The following is a 17,463-nucleotide window of genomic DNA, read 5'->3' on the forward strand; positions in this document are numbered from 1 at the left end:
CACTACATGCATCTGACGAAGTGGGTATTCACCCACGAAAGCTCATGCTCCAAAATGTCTGTTAGTCTATAAGGTGCCACAGGATTCTCTGCTGCTTTTACAGATCCAGACTAACACGGCTACCCCTCTGAGTTTTATGAAAGAAGTTTTTCATTTTATACCTGATAATTTTGTGGTACTCTGAAGGCTCTGAAACATATCAATACATATTACCATAGGTGATGCTGAGCAGTTATCAAATAGTGATCTCAAGCAGATAATTAGGCATTCTAAGATCTTTACTCGAAGACTCTCTGTTAAGTGAATAAAAATGTTCATCTTCCACATAAACCATACATAGGTTAACTCTATTTGAATGCATATGTTAAATTTGCAGGTCGTCTAGATGATCAGTATGTGATTAAATTCATGAAAGAAAAGCTAAAGTCTATGCCTTGCAAGAATCAAGGATATATTTTGGATGGGTTTCCAAAGACCTATGACCAGGCAAAAGATCTATTTAATCGTAAGTTACAGAGTTCTGCTGTATTTGTTGTGTATGTATGAAGACTGGAAAAGGGCAAATAAAGTGCCAATCTATACAAAGGAAAATAAGGACAACCCAGGGAATTACAGACCAGTCAGCTTAACTTCTGTACCTGGAAACATAATGGAGCAAATAAGTAAGCAATCAATTTGCAAACATCTAGAAGATAATAAGGTGATAAGTAACAGTCCGTATGGATTTGTCAAGAACAAATCGAGTCAAACCAACCTGATAGTTTTCTTTGACAGAGTAACAAGCCTTGTTGATGGGAGGAAGTGGTAGACGTGGTCTATCTTGACTTTAGTAAAGCTTTTGATACTGTCTCACATGACGTTCTGATAAACTAACTAGGGAAATGCAACCTAGGTGGAGCTACTGTAAGGTAGATGGTGGTTGGAAAACCATTCCCAGAGAGTAGTTATCAGTGGATCACAGTCACGCTGGAAGGGGATAATGAGTGGGGTCCCCCCAGGGATCAGTTCTGGGTCTCGTTCTGTTCAGTATCTTCATCAATGCTTTAGATAATGTCATAGAGAGTACACTTATAAAGTTTGTGGACAATACCAAGCTGAGAGGGGTTGCAACCGCTTTGGAGGATAGGATTAAAATTCAAAATGATCTGGACAAACTGGAGAAATGATCTGAGGAATAGGATGAAATTCAATAAGAACAAATGGAAAGTACTCCATTTAGAAAGGAACAATCAGTTGCACACGTACAAAATGGGAAATGACTGCCTAGGACAGGGTCGGCGACCTTTGACACGTGGCTCGCCAGGGTAAGCACCATGGTGGGCCGGGACGGTTTGTTTACCTGCTTCATCCACAGGTTCGGCCGATCGCGGCTCCCATTGGCCGCGGTTTGCCGTCCCAGGCCAATGGAGCCGGTGGGAAGCGGCAGCCAGCACATCCCTCAGCTTGCGATTAAATTGGCTTAAATTGCAGCAAGGGTGGTTTAGGCTGGACATTAGGAAAAACTTCCTAACTGCCAGGGTGGTTAAGCACTGGAATAAATTGCCTAGGGAGATTGTGGAATCTCCATCATTAGGAGGCATGTCCACTCCAGTCCCCCAAAACAGCTAGTATATGTTCTCTTGCCAACAGCAGGAGTTGGCCAGCAGATGGTGGATGTGTGTGCTGCTCCTGCACAGAGAAGTAGAAGTGTGTCTCATAGCAGAATCCTGCAGTGACTGGCAGGATTTCTGTCAGAAGATGTTCATATACCATAGCTATGTGCAAAATATACAGAGAGAGAGAGAGAGAGAATGCACCAAGCTAATTTTAAACAATATAACTCTTTTGACTCTTCTGAATCATGAAGATCTATCATAATTCGTGCTTCTTATTTAGAAGTATCTAAACTTTTTTTCTGAATTATTTACCCACCTGAAATGGTGCTGTCAGGATTCATTAGTGTCATTTGACCATATAAAGAACTGGTACTACATAAAGGACAGGTAATGTTATTAGCACCTCTTTAATTAACGTTAGTAATACGGTTTCTTCAGGTGTTAATGTTAATTATATTGTATTTTTATTTTAGTTGAAGATGATGCGGAAGAAGAAGAGACAAGAAGCAAAGTGCCTCGCTATGATAAATTAATCACTCCTGGTAAGTTTACTATATTACAAAGGGCAGAGTTTTAAAAGAATACTCTCACCATTAACAAGCACTCCTTCTAGTGCTGGATTTCAGCATATAATGGCCCTAATCTCATTGGAACAAAGATTTGGTCCAGACCTCTAGACAGACAGCAACAGATGATGAAATACTAACTTCTGAATCAAGCAACTTCTTCTAGTCATAAATTGAGACACTTGCAGTCCACATTTTTAAAGTGAAAACACAAATAAATCATTGCAATCATTGTGATGCACTATGCTGACCCTGGCAACAGGATCTGCAGGGTAGGTCTAAAAACACAGCTATTCCAAGGAAAGAAGAGTGACTGTATGAGAGAAGGTTGCACTCTCAGCTCATGGCTGTGCTGAGCTGGGAAGCATTTTTGTTCATTTTCTGAGTTTTACTAACTGTTGTGCTGTACCTGGTTCTATGCATTTGTCTGCGTCACCAATTTACAATAAGATGTATAAAATTAGATAAATTTGTCCTTATTTCCTTTGACTTTAATGGCAGTTTTATCTGAGGCTTAGGGCTTGTCAACACTGGCAATTTACAGCGCTGCAACTTTCTCGCTCAAGGGTGTGAAAAAACATCCCCCTAAGCGCAGCAAGTTTCAGCGCTGTAAAGCATCAGTGTAGAGAGTACACAAGCCACGTTAAAGTGCTGCCTGAAGTCTACACTAGCAACTTATGTCGGTATAATTATGTTGCTCAAGGGCATGGAAAATCCACACTCCTAGCAACACAGGTATACTGATTACCTCCTGATGTAGACAGCGTGATGTCAATGGGAGGGCTTCTCCTGTCAACGTAGCTACTGCCTCTCAGGGAGGTGGATAACCTACACCGACAGGAGAAGCCAACCTGTCAGCGTAGGTAGCATTTTCACTGAAGCTGAATAAAGATTTTTATTTTATAAAGAATAAAAATTTGAGACTGTTAAACTAATACAAAGTAAAATGTTTTCACATGCCCTTCCAGTATTTTTCCCTACCACTGTACTACAGATAACAGTGATACTAAATTATATTGCATCTGGCATATTTTATTTTTATGTACTGCTTGGGTGCATGATAGTTTACTTAAGCATAGGTACATTTATTTATGAGATTAGAAATTCCAGTCTATAGTAATCCAGTCCTTGAGGTCTTTTGAATAGATGAGTTATTGAGTTCTCCAGTTCTATTTACTACATTGACCACACAATTCACAAAGATCTTTTCAGATTTTACTATTTAAAACATTTTGACTGTTGTGTACAGTAGCTTTCTTTGCAGCTTTAGGACTAGATTCTGCCACTGTTACTCATGTTGAGTAGTCCCTTACCTTGCAAATAGTCCCAATGAGTTCAATAAGTAAGGATGGTAGGATGTGATCCACAGTTTGGAGTTAAACTTTACAGTTTTTAACTGAGATAACGTTGGCCCATCAAGGTTCTTTCCAAAGCACTTTTGTTTACTGTTAAATATTGGTGAATTGCTATAGGTGTACAGTTGGAGACAGAGCATTCTGTAATGTCATTTTGTATGGAGAGGTTTAAAGATTTGACATCTGTTTCTATTCACTAGTAATTTGGAATTTGTTATTCGTAGATGATAAATAGTGATAGAAAAATAAAACAAAAATTATGACATTGCATCTAACTCTCAAAAATGTGTTTTTCCCACAGAATATGTTATTTCATTGAATGCCTCAGATGAATTCCTAAAAAACCGAGTAATGAATCTTCCAGAGAGTGTTGTAGCTGGAACTCATTATACTCAGGACCGGTTCTTGAGAACTCTCAGTCTCTTCAGGGAGTTAAATACTGAAGATGAGACTGTTCTCAACTATTTTGATGAACTTGAAATACATCCACAGTTTATTGGTATGGAATACAAGCAAACTTTTATATAAACCATTAGAAAAATAGTATATTTTTCTTCCATGGAAATAATACAATATTTTTACAAAGATAAAATGGCATATTTTAATGGTCACTGGAGTACAAATCTAAGAACGTGCTTGCACTACTGCAGGAGTGTTTGTTTACTCTTATAATTTGGGGAAATGTACATCTAACTGCCATTGGCTCATACAATGTACCCATTTTAAAGGTCCACTTTTGGAGGCTAAGTGAACTATCCTTTTATAATGAGAACACAGACCCCACTTTGATGGTCTGGTGAATTAGTACGGTAATATCCAGTCCTTGATTTTCAATATCATGGCTCCCAATAAACCTTTTCCTCAGCTTTGTTCTCACAAGTCATGATTATATATAAATGATCTGCAACAGACAAAGCATGAAGATGGCTAGGGCACTAGGGAGGAAAATCTTGTAATGTTTCTGACGGACTATGACGTAAGGAATTTTTGAAATCCTCCCCTCTCCTCCCCCCCCCAAATTCTTCCAACATACCATCCACAAAACCTGATCATTGGAACTCTTGGGGTTGGTGAATCTAGCCTGATTATTCAGAAACAAAGTGAGGGCTGGTCTACACTAGGGGAGGGGATTGATCTAAGATATGCAACTTCAGCTACGTGAATAACGTAGCTGAAGTTGAAGTATCTTAGATCGAATTACCTACCGTCCTCACAGCGGGGATCTAGATGAGACGCAATATATTGATCCCCGAGAAATCGATTGCTACCCGCCGATACGGCGGGTAGTGAAAATGTAGCCTTAGAGCCGGATGCCAGCATTGCTTAAAGAAGCTATTTTCAGCCTGTGCACAAAAAAGCTATACCTTGATATGGATAATCACACTAGTTATCACCCTGTCTTGAATGTCCCTTTTGTGGACTCAGATTATGAGAACATTATGGTGAAACAATACTGGTGATGTCTGGAGCCTCCAGATGTTTTTTTCTTCCATTCAGTCCTTGAGGAGACCATCTACAGACCTCTCAAGGTCCCTTCCAGTTCTATGATTCTATAAATATGGTACAGAGATTGTGCTACTTGTATTGGTAGAAAAGTTTCTGGCAATGGACAAAGACCATGTGTCCATGTTGATCCTTTCAGATCTGTCACACTGACCATGAAGTGTAGTTGACATATTTTTGGATCTTTGAAAGCATAGGTAGAGTTGCTCATGAGGGATTCCATTCCTTTTTTCCCCTAAGAAGTTTCAGAGGGTAATATTAGGTAATTTTTTATGTGTCCTGAGGGTTCTTGTATTGTATTTCAGAAGCATCAATTCTATTGTCCCTCCCATTCAAAGTGTATAGGAGGGCACATGGGGAAGTAAAATATTTGAGTTCTGGTGCCTCTAGTATGCAGATGCAACTGGCTCCACAACATTCCTTATCAGATCCAGATGGTGAAGTTGATTGACTTACCTCAATGTCTTACAAAAGTAGGGGTTGGATGCAGGTTAGCTAGCTAAGGGTATGTCTACACTGGCAAGTTTCTGTGCAATAAGTTATACCACTTTTATTAAAGCACTGGAATTAAACTGCTATTGTGTGTCCACACTGTGCTCCTTGTGACAATGGAGCACATCCACATTAGCGGCTCTTACAAGGGCAAAGAGAGCAGTGCATTGAAGTAGCTATTCCACTGTGCAACTGGCCACAAGGTGCTTTTGGAAGGGTTTGCAATGCCTCATGGGGCAGGCACAGCGTCACATGATGCAGGTTTTCCAATCCCATTGTTCTATGGGCATCTTACTACATTACCAGCTGCTTTTCAACTGAAGTGTGGGGGGGTGGGGTGTGTGGAGTTTGTGACAGAGTGTGTGTGTGTATGGAGGGGGCAGGAAAGAGTGTGTCAGCATGCTGTCTTGTAAGTTCAGACAGTGTCAGGAAGCAACCAGTCCTGAGGCAGGGGGAAAGGGAAACCCCGACATCAGCCTGTCTCCATCCCCAGCTCTTGTCAGAAGCGGAGCTTTGAAAGGGGAAGGGCACATGCCTTCAAAGCAGCCAGCCAATGAACAGAGTGGCCACTTGAGGCATTATGGGACACTTCCAGAGGCCAATTGATTGCTTTCTGCGCTGTAATGTGTTTACACTGCCAATACAGCACTGGAGCATCTGTGCTATAAGGCTTACGACTCTCGTCTAGGTGTTGTTTTTTTTGCAACGCTGCAACTGAGGAGTTTCTGTGCACAAAGTGGCTTGCCAGTGTGTACACCTTGGCACTTACACTGCAGAAAGCTGCTTTACTGTGCAGAATCTTGCCAGTTTAGACAAGGCCAGAGTCTCAGTTCAGGAAAGACCAAGGTTATGCTATTAGACAGGGGAAGCAAATGGAAGAAGTGGTAATTATTTCTGCTTTTTTGATTGAGGGGGTTTGCCCATTGTTAATTACATTCACACACATTCATCTAGAAGTCTAGATAGTAGCACTTGCCTAGAATAGGTTTCTATGTTTTTTAATTTGTGCTTCGTAAGAGGATTGATTTTTTTTTTCTTTTTGATGTAGACTTCACTTCATGGTTAGATTACTACATTGTCCTCTGCCTTGGGCTACACCTGAAGACTATTCTGAAACTAGCTAGTGCCAAAGGAGGCATCCTGCTTTGTCTGGTGGTGCTTCTTACAGGGACATCACACCCATGTTTCATAGTCTTCACCAGCTTCCAGCTGATTTCCATATTCAATTTAAGATTTTGACTTTCATCTTGAAAACATCAAGCTTATGTCCTGGTTACCTTCAAAACTGCTTCAATCCTTGAGGCTGCAATCAACTAAAGTGTGCAAGTTACAGCTTTCTGGTGCAAAAAGATGACTTATGGCAAGAATAACTTCAGTGAGGGCTCTTTAGCTTTGCGACTCACTTCTCTCCATCCTACCTCATAGAATCGTGGGGTTAGAAGGACCACACAGGTCATCTAGTCTAACCCCCTGCCAAGATGCAGGATTTGCTGTGACTAAACCATCCAAGACAGATGGCTATCCAGCCTCCTTTTGAAAACCTCCAGTGAAGGAGCTTCCACAACCTCCCTAGGCAGTCTGTTCCACTGTCCTACTGTTCTCACAGTTAGGAAGTTTTTCCTGAGATTTACTCTAAATCTCATGCCCCAGTAGGTCCATCAGAGCCCAGATTTAGTGACCTGAAGATCAAACAGAAAACCTTATTGTTTTCTCACACTTCTTCTGCAGGAAGCTGATTGGTTGTATTGGGTTTAGTGGGAATATAACAAGGTAGGGCTTGCCCCATGGGCTGAAGAGCCTTGGGCTAAACCAACTGTGAATACAGCATGAACTTCACCTGACAGGAATCAGGTCCAGTATAAAAGGAGCAGGAAGTTGCAATGAATGGGGAAATTTTCAAAAAGTTGTTGCAGAGCGTGTAGAAAGTGTACTAGACAGGGAGGCCAGTCCAATCAGGGGAGAGATTGTAAAGGGCTCAGGTAGGAAGGCCAAGAAAGAAGAGGAGAAACCTTGGGCTGTGTGGACTTGTGAAGGGACTTTATTTTGAGTTTTATCATGTATTCTATATTAATAAACCTAGTCCCCAAGGAGGGATATCTTTTGACCAAGAAAAAACCTGAAGTGAAATTCACATTAATAGTCCAGGATGGGAAACTGAGGCAGGCTGCCTGTAATTTGACTCTAGGCCATGAGGGAGTTTATGGGAGGTGGCTGACCCAATCACAAGGAAGATATAATTTTGTTGTGGAGTAGGGAATTTTTTTTGATGTTTTGATCCAAATATTTGAATTTTATGATTTTACTATCATCAAGGATTTTAGAAGACATTCAGCTATTAAAAGTGTGGCCTTCTGAGCTGGCTTTTTTATGTCTGCACTGTGGTTTAAACAGGAAAGTATCAAGTTGTCTGGTTTCTTCTCTCTGCACAAGTTGTGTAAAGCACGTAACTTCTGTCTGCTTTGCCATCTGCAAATTGAGGATAATTTAGGAAGCTGGGGAGGCTTAGTCAGTGGCTGAGATCACTGATAAAAGATCTTTTATTCAATGACACGCAATGTTATCCTTTTAACAGTGCTTGCCTTTTAAGACCTCAGTTGTGGGCTCCCCAGTTTTTGTGACCCCTTAAGGATACACCTGCACAGGCTAGGGCAATGATCCTCCCAGCCTCCGTTGAAGGACTTGGGGTTGCAGGGCTCATGCTAGCCCTCTAAAAATAGCTGTGTAGATGGTGCTTGAAGTTGCAGCTTGGGCTGAGCTCAGGCTCTGAAGCCTTGAGAGGGTGGTGGGCTTCTATTTTTAGAGCACTAGCATGAGCCCCACAAGCTAGAGTCTGCTTACCTGGGCTCAGAGGCTCACTGCTGTGGGCTATGTAGATGTATCTTCTGTGTCAGTGTTAATCTCAGCTCTTATTTAAAAAGACAAGTCTATTTCTGAGGCTATGCAGTTAAGTATGACTTCTGTAGCATTTATATTGCAGTCTTAACGGTTCACCATTTGAGAAAAATCTTTGCTGAGAAGTACTTAGCTACCATGCTGAGAGGTCTTAGTAATACTTTAGAACAGGGGTCGGCAACCTTTCAGAAGCGGTGTGCCAAGTCTTCATTTATTCACTCTAATAAGTGTATAATATATAATTAAACTATTGTTGTATGTAAAGTAAATAAGTTTTTTAAAATGTTTAAGAAGCTTCATTTAAAATTAAATTAAAATGCAAAGCCCCCTGGACCAGTGGCCAGGACCTGGGCAGTGTGAGTGCCACTGAAAATCAGCACACGTGCCGCAGGTTGCCTACCCCTGCTTTAGAAGGATAGATGAATAGCAGAACTGGAGACCATGTGATACTGAAGTTTCTGTCCATGGTTGTTGTTACAGTATTGTTGTTAAGGGTCCTGTGGGGAAAAATAGTATGTGATCATCTAATTAAAGACTGTCATCATTCATGTACACAAGTGGTAAATTAAGATTGTAGACAACTTTAGTTCTGGAGTTTCTTTACTTTGTAAATTTAGTATTTTAATTTTTTTAAATGTAATTTATTATTTAAAAAATGGAAAAAGGAGAAATTCCATCCTGTGGTATCATATTGACCCAATCCTGGGTCATCAGCAGGGTTTGGACCTCTAGATCAGGGGTAAAGAGCCCTCTACCAGTTGCGGTAATAGAGTGACTGTCAGCAGTAGTATGCTGTTATCTTCTATATGGACTAGCCAATAGATGGGGATGAGACACATACACTTTGCTTGTAGATATGACAGCGGAGGAAAGCAGAGACTCAGGACTCCTGGGTTCCATTCCAGGTTCTGGATGTATTTTAGTATTTATAAACCTTTGTGCTCCTGCCTTGTCCTTCTTACCCTCCCCCTGCCCCTATCCAAACCCCTCCCAGTTCCTTTGCACCAGCCCTCATCCCCCTCGGTGCTTATTTAACACTTCCCCATAAAAAAATCCTGCTTGCCTGGACCCTCCAGCTCCTGCAACCCACTCTCCTCCCTGCTTCTAGTCACCTCCTGCCACTCCTTCTGCTGCCTGGCCCTCACCCCCTTGCATTCATGTCAGGCTCCTCCATGTTGCCTGGGCACCAATAGAGGCAGTGCTGAGAGCACAGAGACAGTCACCCTGCTCTCAGGGCTAGTGTCCACTGCCACAGCAACCCCAGCAGAGGGGAAGAGCGATTACAAGGCACCTTGCTCAGTCTCTGTGGCCTTGTTGCAGCATACACAATGAATCACTCTATGGGGATTGTGCATGTACAGTCTACTCACAGATAGGATTTGTGTGGGGATGGCATCTTTGAGAACTTAGATGCCAGACTTGTTAACAAGTCTCTCCTAAATCTGAACTGCATTTTTCCCTCCGAGTCTCATCACTTGGCCAAATATGGATGAACTTTTGCAGGGATAGTAAAACGCACATTCCTGACAGCAGACTACCCCCTTGCCAAATTCAAGCCCTTGCTCCAAAGTATGGGAGTGCTAGAGTTTCTCAACAAAACAGTTGTAAGAATTTGTTTAGTAGTGGGCAAAACAATATTTTTTTCCTATCTCATTCTCAGAAATGACAGTCATTTTAGCTTAAATGTTGTGTCAGCCCAAGCAGACACCTGGCATAGAAAACTTCAGCCAAGATGGTTAAAGTTTGACACAGTTTACAACTGAAAACAGATTCTTTATAATGGAAAGTGTTGGCCAACCTTAACTAATATATCAAATACATTGTAAAGGTCTCACAATAATAATTGAATTCCCTTTCCCTGGTAATTAATGAGGATACTTATGTTCTTTGTTCTTATGTTTAAAAGATGTCGCAAAGTTTGAGGATCCTGAGAACAGATTTATTGTAAAAGAGATCATCAAAGAAACTGGACAACCTCGAAATTATGGTTTGACAGATGAAGAAAAGGAAGAACTAGAACGCAAAGCAGCCGAGGCACGCCTTGCCAAAGAAGCAGAAGAAAATGCTGAACAGGAGCGTAAAGAAGCTGAGGAAAGGGCTGAAAAGTTGGCAAACTGGGAAGAGTGGGTAAGTTAATAAAGTTCTGCACAAACCTAGTTATATACCTGTTTTAGAAAATAGCAATTATGGGACCTCCAGCGTCTTATCATTTGACGTCCTTATACAAAAATATTTGACTTGGGCATAAATGTGATGGTTGGGTCAGAGCTATGCACTGTCGTTCCATTTCAAAAGCGTGGTATTTGCTCTGTAGTTTGCAATACCAAGTCGCATATTTGTTCTCATATTTCCTTCATAAGGTGTATTTTGAGACCCTTGTTAAAGAATAAAAATATTAATAAAATTACAAGAGAAGCTTTTGTGTGTTGTTACCAACATACCCTTAAAACAAGTTTGATGACCTTCCTCCTCCTAACTCCCTATAAATGTCCAGTGAGATTTCAGATATTGATTGGAACACTCCAGAGGAAAAAACTGAAGAAAAAGGGCTTTATTAGCCCTTACACAAGTGTGCCACAGTGAGTTAAACCATCACCTTACCCCTTCTCTGGGGATTCTGCCACAGATGGGCAAAAACTACTGCACCATTGGAGCTGCACCAATTAATCTTTCAAGGAGATTCACTGAATCAACACATCTCCCGTGTGCATTGTCCATGCTCCCTTTTTGGTTACCTTTGATCACACAGTAGACATAAAGATTCCAGCTATCTTGTGCTGCTATAAATGGTCTCCATGTGGACTTTCTGGGTGGTTCTGCAAGTTTCAGACATTGAAAGTGGCAGAACCCAGGACAGCCCAAAGATTCCCTCTTACCAACTTTTCAGTCACCTTATTGAGCCTGTGAAATCAAAATTAATTACCATTATGGCATTTCTTGCAGGTGCTGAAATGATCTGACAAAACAGAGGGAAATCCTTTTGTGGAGCAAAACAGTAGCAGTAATAAGCTGCTTTATCTTGCCATTGTAATTGTCTACTATAATATGAGCATTTTTTTCCTCCTCCTCCTCCTCCATCCTGCCAGGAACTTTCCAGATTACTTTTTTCTATCATCCTGTCTGCTAAAGCCTTGATTGTCATCTTTATGCCTCCACTGATAAGGATTCAACATTTGTCAACTATCTGCAGTACTTAACTCTGTCTATAGAAACATAGGAATTGCCATACTGCATCAGAGCAGTGGTCCTATGTAGCACCCTGGATCTGACAGTGGCCAGTACTAAATGCTTCAGGAAAATAAACCCTTTAGTAGGCAATTATGGGACACTCTGCCCCCCATGGAAAGTTTCCTTATAACTCTCAAGAGTTAGAGATTGGATTATGCCCTCATTTTAAGGACTTAAATCCCTTCCAGAGCCCTTGTTTGTTTTTTGCTTAATATTTAATATTTACTTTTATAACCCCGATGTTCATGTTATCTACATAGGTTTAATAATTTTTAGAATCCTGCACAGCGCTTGGCCTCAGTGATGCCTTGTGGTCCAGAGTTTTGCAGGCTACTGTGTTGAATTAAAATAGTATTTCCTTTTATTAGTTTTGAATTTGAGACCTTGTAATTTAATTCTCTCCCCTCTGTAGTGTACCTACTGTAGCATCCCCTTTTCAGTCCATCCAGCCTTTCTTCCTCTCTCTCTCTCTCTTTTTTTTTTTTTTTTGCCTACTACATGCAATAAGCAAGGAACAGCAGTTACCTTAGTCCTTCCTCCCCCTTTATTTTCCTAGCAAAATGGAATGAAGCAGGCAAGGAAGATCAAACAAAAGGAGAAAACAAGGGCAAAGAAAGTGTTTGGGGAAAGAAAAGAAGAAAGCCAGGGTCAAAAAAGGCAGCATCAAAGAGAAAAATTCCTCCCTTCTGGCCTCATTAGACTGAATACCAGAGGCAGTTCACCACTTTTCAGAGGTTGCATGATTGGCTAACCATTGAGTAACGTCTTCTCTCAGAAGATGGGTATTTATGCTAGTGTTAAGACTCTTTTTTCTTCCTTCTCCCTATGTTGACTGACTTTGTTGGTCCCTTGTGAGGGCAGGTCTGCACTGTAGGGTTAAGTTGACCTAAGTTACGCAAAGTTGACGTAGCTTAGGTCGACTTATTGCAATGTCTACAACGTACTGGGTCTACGGAAGAAACTCTCCTGTCGACTTACCTTATGCTTCTCGTTCTGGTGGAGTACCGGAGTCTACTGGAAAGCGATCTGCGGTTGATTTAGCGGCTCTTCACTAGACACGCTAAATCAACTCCCGGTGTGTCGATCATCACAGTGTTGACCCATGGTAAGTGTAGACATGCCCTGACTAACAACACACTCTGCACAGCTGCTTCAAGTGCCCCAGTGCAGCGGTTCCCCCAACTGGGGGACAGTAGATCATATCTGGCCAGGCATATTCTCCAACTCTCTGTTTTGTAGGCTTTGTATTTGATGCCCTTGATTTAATCTCCATCCATTGAAGACTTTTCTGCTCCAGAAGATTCCTTCTTGGAGGAAATCTTTTCCCTATCTCACAGAACTTGAAAGATCCTGCTATGATCGCTTTCCTCACCACTAATTTTTTAGCAGGTCTTGGCTTTTGCCTTTTTCCTCTTCCTCTCTTACCTTATCTGCATAATCTTGGATGCCACCATTTCAGGCTGAGGTGTCCGTTTGGGCACTCTGTTAGTGCTTGAATGCACTGGAGTTACTGGTAATATGCTTAGCTCTTCTTGCCTGGGAACCACTGCTAGCTCAACACAGTGTGACAAACAAGCTCCAGTGGCATATGTAAACTGGCAAGGGCCACTCACAGCCCTCAACTCCTGTCAGAAGCCTTCTGTGTTTGGGCTCTTATTGCTTTCCTTATAGCAATCATCATCAGGGGCAAGAAGAATGTCTCAAAAGTTGGACTTAGCAAAGCATCCCATATTTTGAAACAATGTTTGCATCCCCAGCACACTGCAGTTGAAGTATCTGCAAATTCTTCTTCGAGTGCTTGCTCATCTTGATTCCAATTAGGTGTGCGCGCGCCACGTGCACGTTCGTCAGAAGATTGTTACCCTAGCAACACTCGGTGGGTCGGCTGGGCGCCCCCTGGAGTGGCGCCGCTATGGTGCTGCATATATACCCCTGACGAACCAACCACCCATCAGTTCCTTCTTACCGCCCGTGTCGGTCGTTGGAACTGTGGAGTGCGGTTTTACTGACCTCCACCTCCCTAGCTACTCGTAGTTCTCTAGTTACTTTTTGTGTATATAGTTCAAAGTTATAGTTAAAGTGTTATGATTAAGAGGGGTTCGGGGATTAGCCCCTTCCCTGCACCCGGTGCCGGGGCCCATGCCCGGTTCACTGGGTTTCAACCCGTGCTTGGCCTGTCACATGCCGATGCTGACAGAAGATCCATACAACTCCTGTTTTAAGTGCCTCAGGGAATCTCACCTGGCAGACAAGTGTCGCATTTGCAAGGCTTTTAAGCCGAGAACAAAAAAGGAGCGGGACTTTCGACTAAAACAGCTCCTCATGGAGGCGTCTCTTACCCCTCCGCCTTCGGCACCGAGCGCTGGACAATCGGCGGGCAGAAGCGCCCCCTCAGCACTGGACTGCGCCGGTACTGCCAAGGCCTCTTGGCACCGGCCGTCACCGGCACCGAAGTCAACTCGGCACCACTCCCTCTCCCCGAGGTCGAGAAAGCCTAAGACTCCTGCTGCTTCTGTGCCACCTGCACTGCAGCCAGAGAGCTCGTCTAAGTCGGATCGCCCGGCACTGACACCTGCCATGGCACCGACAACATCGGCACCGTCGATTCCGGTCTCACAAGGGCCGTCGAGTCCAGTGCCTGTCAGCTCCCCAGCGCGAGCCGTGGTTGAGCTTACTATTCCATCCACGTCGGAGACATTCTCAATGACGAGGGATCTGATTGCCATGACAGAGTCGACGCTGCCGCAACCTCTGGCACCGCCTGTGTGGGTAATACAGTCTATCGGCAAGCCTGCCTTGATAAGACCATCCTCTGTCAGCACAGCAGAGTGGCACCATTCACGATCACAGTCCCGCAGACATTCTAGGTCCCGTCGGCGATCCTGCTCCCGGCGCCGCTCGCAGTCCTGGCACCATTCCCCTCCTCGGTACCGGTCGCACTCACGGCACCGTTCAGTATCCCGTTCACCGGCTCGCTACTCTCAGCCCCAGGTGAAGGAGGTCCCAGAGGTAGAGGACCCGGTAGTGGACATTCTGTCAGCGGATGCCCCCACCAGAGTGGCTCTACCATTTATTCAGACCATCCAGGCCAATGCCGATACTATATGGCAGTCTCCAGCCTCTATCCCTCCTGCAGCCAGGGGAGTTGAGTGTAAATACATGGTGCCCTCTAAAGGGTATGAGTACTTGTATGTCCATCCTCCTCCCTGCTCACTAGTTGTCCAATCTGTTAATGAGAGGGAACGCCATGGCTAGCAGGCGCCAGCCCCGAAAACGAAGGAGGCTAGGCGAATGAACTTACTCAGCTGCAAAGTGTACTCGGCAGGTGCCCTGCAGCTCCAGGTGGCAAATCAACAAGCCCTGCTTAGCTGCAATAATTATAACACCTGGAAGGCGGTGGGTAAGTTTACGGAGCTACTCCCTCAAGACTCCCGACAAGAGTTCGCTGCCCTCTTGGAGGAAGGGAAAAAGGTGGCCAGAACTTCCCTCCAGGCTTCGTTGGATGCAGCCGACTCAGCAGCCAGGACTCTGGCCTCGGGTGTTGCCATGAGGCGCATCTCATGGCTTCAGGTTTCAAGCCTCCCGTCGGAGCTCCAGTATACCATTCAGGACTTGCTGTTTGATGGTAAAGGTCTCTTCTCGGAAAAGACTGACCCCAGGCTACAAAGCCTAAAGGACAACAGGGTCATAATGCGCTCTCTCGGCATGCATACGCCGGTGACCCAACGCAGGCCTTTCCGTCCCCAGCCTCACCGCCTGTACTCTGCGCCTAGACAAAGACAGGACTTTGGCAGGCGGCGTGGCCGAGGTGGTTGTAGACGACAGTCAGGACCCCAAGGGGGCCAAAATCAAGGTCCCTCAAAACCACCAGCGGGACCAAAGACGAACTTTTGAAGGTGCACCCGAGGGCGGCGTACCAGTTACAGGCCAGGATCCTTCTCCTCCCTTCTCCAACCGTCTCTCCTACTTCCTTCCGGCGTGGTCCCAGTTAACTTCAGATCGCTGGGTCCTACGCACGGTGGAGTATGGGTACCATCTCCAATTTATTTCAGTCCCACCCTCCCACCCTCCAATCCCGTCCCTCTTCAGGGACCCCTCTCACGAGCAATTCCTCTTGCAAGAGGTGCGGATGCTCCTTGCCATGGGAGCTATAGAGGAGGTACCAAAGGACGAAAGGGGCAAGAGGTTTTACTCCCGTTATTTCCTAATCCCCAAGTGGAAGGGAGGTCTCAGACCTATCCTAGACCTGAGAGGACTCAACCAGTTTATGATAAAGTTGAAGTTCCGCATGGTATCCCTGGGGACCATTATCCCGTCCTTAGATCTTGGAGACTGGTATGCCGCCCTCGACATGAAGGACATGTACTTTCACATCGCCATTTTTCCTCTGCACAGGAGGTACCTCCGCTTCATAGCCAACCGTCAGCACTTCCAGTTTACGGTCCTGCTGTTTGGCCTTTCTGCAGCCCCAAGGGTATTTACAAAGTGTATGGCTGTAGTCGCCGCCTATCTCCGCCAATGTCGGATACACGTTTTTCCATATCTGGACGATTGGCTCATCCGAGGAGCCTCCGAGACACAAGTCACCCAGCATGTGGGCATCGTCAAGGACCTAGTCACACGTCTAGGCCTGATGATCAAAAAAAAATCCACTCTGGTTCCCACGCAGAGGTTAGACTTCATAGGAGCTATCCTGGACTCCAATCTAGCCAGGGCCTGCTTGCCACAGCTGCGGTTTCAGGCGATGACAACAATCATCCGAGGTCTACAGAATTTCCTGACGACCTCGGCTCGCACTTGTCTTGGTCTCCTGGGTCACATGGCTGCCTGCACGTTTGTAACCAAATACGCCAGGCTCCGCCTCCGTCCTCTCCAAGCTTGGCTCAACTCGGTATACCGCCCGGGCAGGGACCCAATAGAAATGATAGTCACCATTCCCTCGAGCACCCTAGGCTCCCTAGACTGGTGGCTGACTCCCTCCCTGGTGTGTACAGGGCTGCTGTTCCATCCGCCCGAACCCTCAATGTCCCTGACGACGGATACGTCATCTCTTGGCTGGGGTGCTCACCTTGGACACCTTCGTACTCAAGGCCTCTGGTCATCTCAGGAGCTGGCACTACACATAAATGTCCGAGAACTGAGAGCGTGCCAGACGTTCCAGCAACATTTACAAGGCCGCTGTGACTCAGTGTTTACAGACAACACAATGGCCATGTACTACATAAACAAGCAGGGAGGGACACGATCCTCCCTCCTTTGTCAGGAGGCCATCCGACTCTGGGACTTTTGCATAGCCCACTTGATAGACTTGGTAGCGTCCTTTCTCCTAGGGGTTCAGAACACTCTGGCGGATCAACTCAGCAGGTCCTTCCTGTCTCACGAGTGGTCGATCTGCCCGGACATTATTCATTCTGTTTTCCAGAAGTGGGGATTTCCCCATATAGACCTGTTCGCTTCCCGCGCGAACAGGAAATGCCAGATGTTCTGCTCCTTCCAAGGTCTCTCCCTGGGATCGATCTCGGACGCTTTCCTGATGCCCTGGAAGAGCCAGCTGCTTTATGCCTTCCCACTGTTCCCGCTGGTTCACAAGGTCCTGCTAAAACTCCGCAGGGACAGAGCGCGCCTAATCATGATTGCTCCAGTGTGGCCCAGGCAGCACTGGTACACCATGTTACTCAACCTGTCGATAGCCAACCCAATTACCCTGCCACTCCACCCAGACCTCATAACTCAGGACCACGGCAGACTTTGCCACCCAGACTTGCAGACTCTTCACCTCACGGCATGGCTGCTGCATGGCTAAACCAGTCAGAGTTACGTTGCTGTGCATCA

The 17,463-nt window shown here is 44.6% G+C and overlaps 1 protein-coding gene across 1 annotated transcript in view; it reads left to right on the forward strand.

Moving 5' to 3' along the window:
- AK7 (adenylate kinase 7) overlaps positions 1–17,463 on the forward strand; it is a 59,905-nt gene that overhangs the window by 33,652 nt on the left and 8,790 nt on the right. Inside the window, exons 13-16 of the mRNA XM_032769501.2 lie at positions 377–505; positions 2,069–2,137; positions 3,818–4,015; positions 10,310–10,530. Coding sequence (XP_032625392.1) covers positions 377–505; positions 2,069–2,137; positions 3,818–4,015; positions 10,310–10,530 — 617 coding nt within the window. The remainder of the gene's footprint in view (positions 1–376; positions 506–2,068; positions 2,138–3,817; positions 4,016–10,309; positions 10,531–17,463) is intronic.

Source organism: Chelonoidis abingdonii, chromosome 4 (genome assembly GCF_003597395.2).
Source record: "Chelonoidis abingdonii isolate Lonesome George chromosome 4, CheloAbing_2.0, whole genome shotgun sequence".
NCBI classification, from domain to species: Eukaryota; Metazoa; Chordata; order Testudines; family Testudinidae; genus Chelonoidis; species Chelonoidis abingdonii.